At 34.2% G+C, this 12,974-nt stretch overlaps 2 protein-coding genes across 2 annotated transcripts in view; both read right to left on the minus strand.

Moving 5' to 3' along the window:
- Positions 1-12,974, minus strand: part of LOC100373649 (ethanolamine-phosphate phospho-lyase-like) — a 51,761-nt gene that overhangs the window by 26,601 nt on the left and 12,186 nt on the right. The window contains exons 3-6 of the mRNA XM_085493910.1: positions 12,292-12,451; positions 11,760-11,834; positions 11,321-11,414; positions 4,399-4,512 (exon numbers count right to left, since the gene is read on the minus strand). Coding sequence (XP_085350036.1) covers positions 4,399-4,512; positions 11,321-11,414; positions 11,760-11,834; positions 12,292-12,451 — 443 coding nt within the window. The remainder of the gene's footprint in view (positions 1-4,398; positions 4,513-11,320; positions 11,415-11,759; positions 11,835-12,291; positions 12,452-12,974) is intronic.
- Positions 154-4,367, minus strand: LOC146730292 (uncharacterized). Its single transcript, XM_085493911.1, has 4 exons — positions 2,910-4,367; positions 2,325-2,436; positions 1,676-1,951; positions 154-1,536 (listed from the first exon to the last, which is right to left on the minus strand). Exons 1-4 carry the CDS (start codon positions 3,282-3,284, stop codon positions 974-976), a joined length of 1,326 nt encoding a protein of 441 aa, XP_085350037.1. The 5' UTR covers positions 3,285-4,367; the 3' UTR covers positions 154-973.

Consider the following 12,974-nt stretch of genomic DNA (forward strand, 5'->3'; position numbering starts at 1 on the left):
ATCAACAAGATCGGCCGGGCATGAAAAAGAGGGATCTATACTGTCATGGTGCAAACCTGTGTACATTTTCAATTGGTGTACCCCTCCCCCAGGGGTTATAGGTCATGCTTGTTTGAATGAAACAATGTTAATTTTGGAATCTTTAGATAAGTGTTATTTTACAGTTTCTATACTTTATTCAACAATGTCTTAGATGTTATGGTGAGTAAATCTCATTATTTATGAACCTGCACCATAAAATAAACATCACAGTGAACTATAAAAATAATTGTTCATTTGTCAATAAATAAATATATATATATATATATATATAAATAATGTTATGCAGTGTAAGGGTATATACTTTATTGATATGCATTTTAAACCAGTCAGCTACAAATACATATACACTGTACCGGTAATTCATGGAAGCTAAGATACATGGAAGCCTTCCTTCAGTTGTCACAGTCAGGGAATATTATATTAAGTAAGCAATTCACAATGCAAAGGATAGTAATAAGGTGTAAAGAAAATATCAATAATAAAGGCAAGAATAAAATGGCACTGGTTCCATTGAAAGCAATGCAATGAATATCAATAATGTAATAAGACAATGTATTACAAAAGAATGGTAGGTAATGTAATGAAGATTAATAATGTAATGAAATCACACTATGGTTGGCACATTGCATAATAAGCATAGACTTATAACCAAGTTCAATTTACTCAACACTAGCTGTCTGCTTGTTACCAAAATACGTACACAAACTCTCAATGATTTTCCGAGATGATGTAACTCTGGGTTTACCATTAAATTTTTCTGTTAATAAATTTTCTAAGCCTTCTGTACCTGATCTCTGAAATGCTAAAAGTAGATGTTCATAATTGAGACCAGAATTTGCTATTTTTTGAGACATTCCACTGCTGATGACATTTGTAGATACTAATGGCTGTAAAGTATGTAAAAGTGGCCTACATCTATCAGTAAATCTGACTACTTCTGTCTTGGTAGGTGTTTAGGAAGATAGTTAGGATTAGTAAGGGCCTTGCACCAAATAGTATCACAATTATTGTGATCACCAAATATGTGAGATACAATACTTGGTAGTGCCTTTTTTATACCACTTACGTTTTCCTTGTTTTGTTTTAATGCACATGCGAAACAGTACTGAATGTGCTCTATGACTGATTGTGCGAGTTCTTTGTGTTTGTTTTTTATATTGTGAAGCTGGTTGCCAATGGCTCTCTTGGCATGTTGGATGTCAGACCATTTTCCAATATTTTCATCTACTTCAGCTCGTAGTTTGCTAAGGGTAGTGGAGTCATCATCACCTACCAGTATGGAGTAATTTAGACCAGCATCACCACTCCTCTTAAACAATTCCACTGCAACACTGGATTCCATGGATTTTGATGATCCATCATGGTTTTTTCTGCAGTCATGTGGTGTTACACTCTTACAATGTTCCCTTGCCATGTCACACATCTTACAGTGTTTGTTCCGAGTTGAATAGTCTAATACTTTTTTGGTTCCAAATCCCATCACTGAACCAGCACCTGAAAAAAAGAAATCATTTTCTTCAACACTGTTTTTTCATTTGGGTTTTCTCCCCAAACAGAGGTTGTGCATGTATTTCCATTTACAAATGATTGTAAATTGAAAAAAAAAATAGATGGATAGATAACTATACCATACCTGTCAAGCTATTGTGTGCTCTCCCTCTCTTCTGCCAACACATATCATATGATACAGGTATTTTGACCACTGGTAACTCAGTACTTTCAATACTGCTGATTGTGGATGATCTCTCCATCTCAGATGCATCTTTACAAGATTGGCGAGCAACAACCTCTATAACTTTACCAACTTCTCGTTCTCTGCGTTTCAGTGTTTTCTCATCAACTGGAGGAATATTCATTGAAGTTAATAATGCATTAACGTGAGTTGGACCAATTCCTGCATGCAGCATTCCTGAAAAAGTTGGAAATTTCAGTTGTCAGATTGTCTTGAAGTTTAATATTCCTCGATCAAAATACTTTATAACATCATGAGTGACAGGCCAATACCAATTTAAATAATAATTTTAAAAAGACTTTTATATAAATGTATTGAGTTCTCTGTTCATTGAAAATGAGACATGCATATCATAATAGTTCTGGTACTAAAAAAAACTAATGAGTATACTTAACTGTAAAAATCAGTATCACAAACATTATGCTGTGAATCAAAATAAATAAAAATGAAATTAAATAATATGAAAAAGTTAAGAATTTATAAGAAAAATGGTAACATTGTTTCTTTTGCATAACTGAGTATGCGTGAAATAAACTATGGACTTTCTCACCAGCAGCTAACTTGGTATTTACATCATAGCATTTTCTGCTGTGGCAATCAATAGTAGCATGTCTCTTCCCTGTATGAACATCATTTACTACTTGACAGGTGTCTTCATCACACTAAAATATAAGTAGTGCAGTAGAATAATTTAGGCTTTCACAATATGAAAACACCCAAGAATATTTACATACTAACAACATTCTCATTATTTGAAAATAATGCACTGAGTATTCGGGTTATTTGTAATATAAATTCATTACATTCTTGTAAAAATTATAAAACGGCTTTGTATTATATAAATATTATAACAAACGAATGTAAACCTTGGGTACTAGTAACTGGTAAAATGAACGCATTCCTCTACAACATGGCGAGCTTCAAGGCCAAGACAGTCGTTACCCAGATAGGATACTAGTATAAAGTTATGTGTGATTTTCAACATGTACGCGATATCATACTGACAGTGGCTGCAATATTTATTAACACATAAGGGGATGAAAAGAGGGAGTGAAAAAAGTTACAAATCAAATACAAGCTGATGTGATAATAATAAAATTAAAAACAAATCACTGAAAAAAAATGGGTCACTTACTTGTACGTACAGTATGCTTGCCAAACCATATCGAGTTTCACCAATACAGGAATCAAGCCTCAGTGGGTTTTTACACATTTTACAGTGGTTCAACTGCTTAGCAACGTAATTTAAATCGACGACACGTCTGCCAACTCGCCAATCACCGCCGCTACTACTACTACTAGTATCGCGACCTGAACCCAATCGCAATGTTTCTTCATCGTGGTTTTCGTTGAATATTTTAGAAGTTTCACTCTGATTTCCACTTTTAACACATAAACTAGTATTAGAAGTAAATGGTTTAAGTGAGCGAAACTTACTGGGAATATCACCAGTTTTAGAAAACTTTCCACGAAACCGCGGCAGACTACGTTTGTTATTGTTGGTCGCCATTTTACCATAGCCGCAAAGTGCACTGTCGTAAATTGTCGTAATTCGATACCGCAAATAGAACTACGCGTTGATGACGTAAGCATCGTCCCGTTCTACCTTAATTCCCACATGTGCGCATTCAGAGCCAATACATAGTAAACCGTTATATTTTGAGAATGTTTGTGAGCACATAATTTTGTGACTATGGTATGTTACAATAATATATACAGTACATTGAAATTTAAAAAAAAAAAAATTATGTTTACTTGTAAAATATTTGTCTGTGTACCAACTAAAATATATTACCGTGAATACTTCAATTTGGGCATTATTTTTCAAACACTCCAATCACTCATGGTGTCTAAATTAGAGTCCAATTTAGGTTTCATGCCTTTTCATGAGTACAATATTGTTTATTGTGACTAGTGTGAATGGGTAAACTCTATTTTGGCTATGAGCTGTTATCAACGTAAACTTCTTCTAAACTATACTTTTTGTTTATCAACAAAATTAAAACCAATGCATTATATATTAAAATATTTTTTGTTAAATTGAAATACAAAAATTTTTGTTTGTTTGACTAAACATTTATTAGAACCAAATTAAGGCCTTTCACTTTTCCCTAATGCCTAAATTAGAATATTTACCATTTCATAAGACAAAATGGCCCCTTAGCTAGCATTTTGAATACATGAAAGAATATACTGACAGCGGGTATACGGTTTGCAAAATGTAATCAAAAGAATCTTGTCTTAGGATTCAGGTTAAAAATGGCTGCAAACCAGATACAGGTGTAGATGTAAGATGTGAAATGTGTTCATGTATACTATGTTTGGTTTTTAGAAACAATTTTTTGTAAAGTACAAGACAAAATCATCACCAGTGTTCTTCAGTAGCTGAAATTTATTTGGTTACCAATTGAATGCTATTCTTTACCTTTCACAAAGAATTTATAATTCAACGGCAATCAAATTATTAAAATAATTAATTAATAAATGTACAAATGATTGTGTTTTGAATTGGTAACAAATTTGAACAAAACCACTTGGAGCACATGGATGGATATCAACTCTAATTAATTTACAATGCACACCTTGAACTAAGAACCATGAATTATGAATACATGTTTACTGACCTTTCGTCCATTTTTATGTGCCTCATCTATAATCTTTTTGACCTCTAGTGCGTATTTCTCACCGGCATTCTTATCATCTCTGTACATACCACGATATACATCTGGACTTGGTGCCTTACAAGAAAAATTGAATGTTGTCATGACAACTGCATACAAACTAAAGCAGGTAGATAATTAGATACCAATGAGAAACATTACTTCTATGTCAAAAGTCGTCTGGACATCACACATACGATTCTTGCAGAAGACAACAAGACATGAATGTCACAGTCCCAGTCATTTAATTATAAAATACTCATGTTAAATTAATACATGGAACATCTGCAAACAATTGAATTAATATGTGGATACAACTCATAGTGAAGTGATTTCCCTTAATCTAGTATTGTGCTGATAACTGAAAACTTCCATTGACCCATGTCCAAAATCTCAGAGTACACAAGTGCAACCAAACTATGTTCAAGCAACTGCATTCATAAATCTGAGTAAACCTTGATGTACCTTTAATAACTATTACCAGGACCTGGGTTTGTTTCATTATCACTACTATAATTCCCATCAAAATGTAGCCCTGACACCCCTCTACAGTTTCCACTGAGATTTGTAATGGTACGATCCACTAGCTCTGGCAACTGAAGCTATATTTAGACCACATGTATCAATGTGCCTGGCCAAGATCACAGGCGCTCAGCACGTTTCTTGGCTAATAAAAAATGACCTAAAGTGGGATCGGCATAGTTAGTCAGTCGCCGGTACATTTCCCTATTACACATATAATAACACAAGGTAGAAAAGCGTTGACACCATGGCATCGAAACTTCCCGAAAATAACACGATTTTCCAATTTATATTTTGATTCGCTTCACACAACTCAAGCATGATATCGGTAGAAACTATCGATCGACTTACATTACCTTTATTTGAACTAAAACGAGTTAAATCCTGTGAAAATCGAAACACCAGAGCAATAAGAACAAACCCATCTACGCGGATATTTTGAAGCAGAGGCCCAAGCATGCGCAGTTCCAAACATATACGCAAGACTGACCAACTATGCCGATCACACTTAATAGGTCACTTTTTATTAGCCAAGAAACGTTCCGAGCGCCTGTGGCCAAGATTTATACAGCTGGAACGCAACCCACTGTCACAGAGGGCGTTTATTAGACATAGATCACGTGACAATTTTCAAATGTCGGCTATAGAATTAAGTATTTCCAATAGGCCAGCAAAACTGTTATTTTGAACACCGCAGTCTTTGAAAATTTGAAATTTTTTGCCATATATAATGAAATCTAGTTCTTATGTGCTAAATAGTGCGCTTGATTCGTGACAGCAGTATTTTTAGAAAAAAATGGGTCATCAGAGCGAGTTTTTATTATTCTTAGTACTATATCTTCGCTTGTAGACGGTGTAGCACGATTAAAGTAAGATATCGTTAGAAAGCTGAATATGTCGACTTTAAGCTCAGTTATTTTCTTAAAAAAAATGCGACACTTCCGAATTACGAGAGTAAAATTGTAGAATGTATATCTTCATTTACTTGTACTCTAGATTTCGATTTTTTTACTAATGATCCATGATTTCACGCGAAAGTGTACTTTTACTTTTACTTGATAAATATCATTAAGTTCATATATCTCTTTTTTACTGATTTGACTATGATGTGTTGGCCTGTGTTGTACTTGTTTTGTCAATTGTTTTCAGTTATTTGTTTTGTGTTCTTTTACTTGCACATTTCCCTACACAACGTGTGTAAACAGATCCGCCATACATTGTTTCCACTTTACAGAACACGCCAATTCCTCAATCGTAGAATGCGTTTATATGTTTCTGCCATGACATGTACGTTAACACAATAATGCGGTCAGAAAATTGATCATAAAGCCAAACTTTTTAGAATTCATGATATCAAAAACTGAAATCACAAACCATAAATACAATGTGAATCAATGTTATGATATAGCATGTGTATATAAATGGGGCTTTGTGATAAAGAATCCCATTTTTTAATACACTTTCAATGTATCCGTATGACAGAAGACATTGTTATTTCATTATACTTTCAAATCCTTTTTATTAAAATGACTGTTTTGGTAACGTATATAACTATATATTAGCCGGACGTTAGAAATATAATTTCTGTCTCAAGCTCGACACTCCAGAAACAAGCGCCGAGTAGTCAGAGCTAACGCAAATATTTTTTGAAGTTTACAACATACTCAACAAGAATTCGAGATTAAGAAATTCCAACTCAAGAAAATAAACGTGTACCATGCACACATCACCGTGTATAACCCATTGATGAGGATGAATAAAATAAACTGAAACCCTCAACTTGACCTGAAAACACCACAATGCGATTAGTAAGCAGTACTGGTCTCTTTGATAAAAGCTTCGGATTAAGGTAGAGATGCAGTTTATTTGTGAATTTCAATCAAAAATAGTTTTTTTCGTTTTTTATATAGATTTTTATCTAAAGAACATTCTGTGAAAATTTGACCAATGAATTCTTATTGGAACACCATTAAAATTGCTGTTTATTTTCTGGTTAAAAATAAAAAACACTCACACGTGGCAATGTTTATGTCCAATTGCCTAATTTGCATGAGTAAGCAAATAACAGGACCTTTGATTGACAATATGCATATCGAGATTGTACGGGTCATAGTTCATTCAATTCACGCGCATGTGCAATTATTCTCGAATCAGTTATCGCTCGCTAGCTAACCAAACATTATATTTCCTCAGCGTTTTTTCCTAATTTTTATCATTACATTATGCGTGGTGTGAAAAGAAAGAGAGGTAGAAAGAAGATTCAGATGATTTCTATGTCGGAAGAGGCAAAAGCTACACTGAAGGCATCAGCCCGCCAAACGAAAAACAAAATCGATGTGAGCGTCCAAACGTGACTTTCCCTGAAGGCGTGAATCCGAGTTTCTGATTGACTGAGAGATTTTATTTTTAAATAATTGTTCTCAAAAAATAAACTGAGCATGTGAAGAATAATTTAACATTGTTCACAGTGATAACAGCTCATTGTCGAAACGAAGCTTACCCATTCACGCTAGTCACAATAAACATCATACTCTTGAATAGGCGTCAATGACTACGGTAAAACTTAGACTCTATATTAGGCACCAGGAATGATTGAAATGTCCGAAAATGACGCCAAAATACACCTTAAAAGTCCTATTTTTTTTCTAAATCCCATCCCGAATTTACGGCAGAATCTGGTCCCTCAAATAAGGGACACGTGAGCTTTGATTCCAACTGGATATATTGCACTGGGTCGGGGAGATACAACTTTCGTGTGTCTTTTGTCCAATGCTAGGTGCTAGGTGGTGCGAGACAGCTTTGTTTGCAACCGGATGAACTCCGTTTAATTCAATGAAGCAAACAACTGACAATGCTAAAATAAATTGCAGAGGTACGCTAAAATTAATTGAAAACAAGCAAATAATTTCAATGAAAAATAAATCACAGAGAGAGGTAACTTGATACATTAACAACTCTTTTGACGCGCTGACCGCTTCTCCGCGTCTGATGTTTTATTTTCCTTGTCATAATACGTACTGATTGATGATTTTGTTTTGATTTTTGAGTTCTTTAGCCTGCAACTCGGCCACGACCTTTGCTTTTTCCGTGAAAAATGGGGAAGTTTACGTCAATTTGTTTTGTACTAGTACGTACATCCGTGCGCTGATTGTCTGCGACTGTCTTAGAAAATCCCTGAATAAGGCGTTACTAAAATCGGAAAAAATAAAAAAATTGCCTCCTTAAAAAACGAACAGAATTCAAATATTTCTTTTAACAAATACTGTAAAGGCTTATTTCGCTGACTGGAAAAATGCGCTAAATTAAAACCCAGTGAATATGTAAAATTTAGCATAAAACACATTATCTAAATAACGAAACCGTAAATTTAAAACCCACTGAATATGCCAGAAATGGTAAATCAGTGAAATATAAACCCAGTGAAAATTAGTCATTTTACAGTATGTTGCAGTGGGAAAATGGGATTGGAAACGCTGAACAAAACTTCTGTGCCTCGCGTTTCGATTATAGGATTACGCGATTATTCATTATTGTGCGTTCGTTTCCTGGAGTTGGTTCTAAATACTACATAAAAATCAAGGATAATTAATTTAATATCCCACTTTGTACTCTTCACGGTAAACCATAGGCTCTGAAATACTCGTAGATTTTTTATTGAAAATACATCGAAGAGAAGCCATGATGTTTTGATCGTGATAAAAAGTCACCTTCCTAGGACCACCCCCTGTTTAATTATTCATGAGATGACGTCATGTTTACTGGGCATTGACACGTGTTTTTACCGACCCCATCAAAACACTGGTATGAATGACGCGTTTCTGATTTATATATTCAAGAGCAGTTGTTCTGGTCCAACAATTTTACATAAAATGTCTATGTCTATACGTTAACTTTCAATTTCAATAGTCTAGAAAGTATGACAAAGTATGACAAAGCAGTAATTCCCGGTTTAACACGCAAATATGCAAATTAGCCTTTTCCTCGTCTTCTATTTTTGGTGAATTCGTGGGTTTTAAATTAAAATAGCTGATAGACGCTTTGGCCATTTGCCTCGAAATTTTCACACATTATTGACAAGGTGTTTCCCCTTCAAAATGCGTCCGGACAGTTTATTACGACGAGTGGAACAAAAATAACAAGTCCGCAATTAACATGGATATATAAATTATGCAAAAATAGAAAAGAGTGAACTTTGAGGTCATGCTGTGCGACTTTGAAAGCCGTTAGAGAGATGAGTGGACGCATTTGAATTAGTAGTATACCAAGGTATCCAGTGATGTAATTTTACCCACAAACGGACTTGAAGTTTTTGAGCTAATTTTTTTTAAACCACTTTTGTCCAAAAAAGCATATTTTTGACCTAAAATCAAAAACGCATTCTGGATATTTAAAATAAAGACAAGTTTTACAAAGTTTGTATAATAAGCTTTCAGAAAATATATAACATGCTGGATATATAATACCATCTTCATTGTCTAATTACTCAATTAAAAAGCAAGCCAAATAAACTGCATCTCTACCTTAAATTCAGCAAGAAGACGGCCAAACACTCAAGATTCAGAGACCTCTCGATAAACACGTCATGCTACGCCAACGCCATCATTAGAATGAAAATGGCTTGTCATACACGCCAGTGCAAAGGTCAAAATTGCAACGCCCGCTGAGTGTAGCACTGATATTTTCATATTAAATTATGAATTCGAATATATTTTTTGTCCGAGTCAAACCAGAAAATTAAAAAGTGTTTTTATAAAAAAATGCAACACTTACAAAAACGCCAAACTTAATGTTTTGATTTTGAATGATGAATATGAAGGTCATTGTAAATTACATGATATTTTAATACATTCGTTGATTTTTGATCGAAAACCTATAGAACAACGTTGTATTTTAGACCTGCATACTAGTTCATCATTTTAAATTATGATTTTTGCCCAAGATTCTAAAATACCAGTAACACAAAAAGAAAAAAAACGCAGGAAATTACCACACCACTTCTGCATTTATATAAAAACCGGATTTTGTGCCGGTGGTGGCGCTACTCAAATCTAATAATCGCGCCCAATAACTGTCAACTGACCCGGTATTTCAGTGATGGCTTTTTATAATGGAATGCAATTTTTACAGTTTAAAAATATAATATATGTACAACAACATTTCTGACCACTTTTTTCAAGATTTCAGCATTAATTTCTTTCCGTCACTGATTCAGATCAAGGTCATGACATCACTGAAAACCCTAGCATCACAATCTAAGCTAATTATTTATTCTGAGCATGCTCAGTTGTTCTCTCAGTGTTGTTGGGAGAGGTAATTTTGGATGAAAATCATGAAAAAAACCCACTTAGATCCAGATTTCCAGATCTAGAAAAAAAAATTAAGTGCATATTTAGCAGAGACTTGTTCATCAACCTGCGAAGTTTCATTAATATCTGCTTCAGAATTTCTGAGAAAATTTTAGAGACATCACAGAAACAGGGACTAATTAGTAAGTTGCTGGTATTTGCGACTTGTCATGCACCAGATAATTCAACTGCAATTTCAACCAAAATAGTATTGTGATCTTTTAACTGATAGTGTGTAATGCAAACGCTATAATCACCAGACAATGAATGTTACAAGGTATAGCTAATAAAACCATTTAAAGACACAATATGTATGAAAACATTTTTTACATTGTTTGATACTGTATATTGGTGACTGTATTTGACACTGATTCATGGTGACATGACAACACAGTTATTGTAGCTTACATCTCAGTATTTGTTCTATGGAATTCTCTATTACACATGTACACTTCTTGTTTTGGTATGTATAATAACAATCACTGTACATGCGTATTAGTGTTTTTTTTAGTTTATGATAAATCATACTAAGATTTACTCTACAGTATGGATTATCCAACAACATTAAAATTACTCCAAACATTGGTGATATTGTCGTCTACACAGCACATTAGGACATTGCTTTATTAACACTACATCATATATAATTTATTTTCAAGAGAGTTAAGTGCTCATTTGTGTGATCTCATTTTACAAATATGCACACACACACATAAAGTGAACCACCAGTAGACGAACAAAGGTTCTCAGTAAAAGAATGTACAAAATGACAATAAATTGCTAGAATATCTATTTTCATTTATTTTATGTTCCACAAGTGAAATTATTATCATGCTAGAACAAGTCCAGCAATCATTCAATAAAAAATATTTTTAATTTAGTATTCAGTATTATCGTGCCAGTTCTGTGTACTTTTTTACATTGACTTGAATAAAGGTTGAAGCTGTATTGTTGCCTATGTTTTGTATTCAGTCTTAAAGCTGTGTAAATGTACCACTGATATTGTGTATGTAACTTACCACATGAACCCAGTCCTTTTTGCCCTCTCCTCCATGAGCATTGAACTTATATGGACTGATATCAATCAGCGTAGTCAAGTGACCATGATATGCACTGAAATAAACATTAAAATATTATTAATCACAAAATGTGAACACTGAAGACAAGATGTCAAAAAATGGTGTAAACGTTAGAATACAAAAATGTACAAAAACAAGAATACAAAAAAGATACAATAAACAGGTATTTGACCCATCATTTTTGAGTGAATGGGTTGATGGAGGGATAAACAAACGAAGAGAGGAGAGAGGAAAGGAGGGAGGGTTGAAATGGATAGAAATGAACTGGATGGGTGAGTAGATAGATTGATGAATGGATGGATAAATGGATAGAAAAATCATAAAAGTTAACAGACAATATTATAACTGTTTTTATTAACGGAACAGATTGCATACTTACTGATCAACTGTTACAACATCATGATGTTTAGTATGTTGTCTTGCTAATCTTATAGCTAAATCATTTGCCTCAGATCTGATGGAACAAACAAATATTGTATATTTGAAATTATTCATATTTATAATATCAGCTGTTGTGTCACTGATGATGTGCACATGTAGACTTTGTAATACACATCTATGTATCAATAAGGCCAAAAAAAAATTGTTTTGTTGCCCTCAGTGACCGATCGAAAAATATGAAATATTTGTTTTTTGTTTTATTGTTTTTTTAAATAGGCCCAAATATTAAAAACTGACGATTTTAACCAGTAAACAAGTATTTCCTTGGTTTTCACGAGTTTAAAAAGACCGATCGACCGACCGACCGACCCAATTTTTCGACTTGAGGGCAACATAAGTTTGTTTGTTTTTTGGCCTGAGTTTTGGTTTCAAATTGTCCTATGAATTTGACAAAACAGTCAGTTTTTAAATATAATCAGTTATTATTTCTGACATGTTGGTATGAGTCGATATGTATTTAACTTGCTTACCCTGAATTTGTAAAATAACAGACAGACAGCTTTGATGGAAAAAGCGAGCATAATTTGTCTGCATACATAGCCAAATTATCATGGAGAAAACGGGAGTTTGTGTTGAGTACTTTCATCTGTTCCACACCTGCCTTCACTACATCAGGATGACAATGACCAACTGAAATAGGGATAGAAATATAAACCAAGGATGGATGTGGTTTTTTTTTTTTTTTAAATGTTTTTGTGCCAGGCGACAGTTTAGGACATTGAATGTCACTGTTGTCTCTCCTGACTTTTGTTTTTGTTGCTAGTGCTGACACATAGCGTCAACCAGGCTCGGTCGAACACAAGCACCTGCGAACCTTAACCAAGGTTACCCCAAAGTCGCATTCATTAGTGAATGAATCTCGGTCAGTGGAATTGGGGTTCCCATTGAGTCTGTGGCACTCTCACCCAGGATAGGGGTCGACCCTTTTGAGGTACAGCCTAAGGTAGGATTTGAACTTGGGTCTACCGATCATGAGTCTGATGCGACAACCACTATGCTACCAGTGATCGGATGGATGTGGTTAACAAGTGCCTGGCTAGTATTCAAATTCTCAACCTTTGTGCTATGACAAATTTTCAATTAAAAAATAACAGCTTGCGGATGTATGGAGAAAATCAGAAAGTTATTATGGGAACAAGTTTAGACACCACTC

This window comes from Saccoglossus kowalevskii, chromosome 19 (genome assembly GCF_978046115.1).
Source record: "Saccoglossus kowalevskii chromosome 19, keSacKowa6.1, whole genome shotgun sequence".
Classification (NCBI taxonomy): Eukaryota; Metazoa; Hemichordata; class Enteropneusta; family Harrimaniidae; genus Saccoglossus; species Saccoglossus kowalevskii.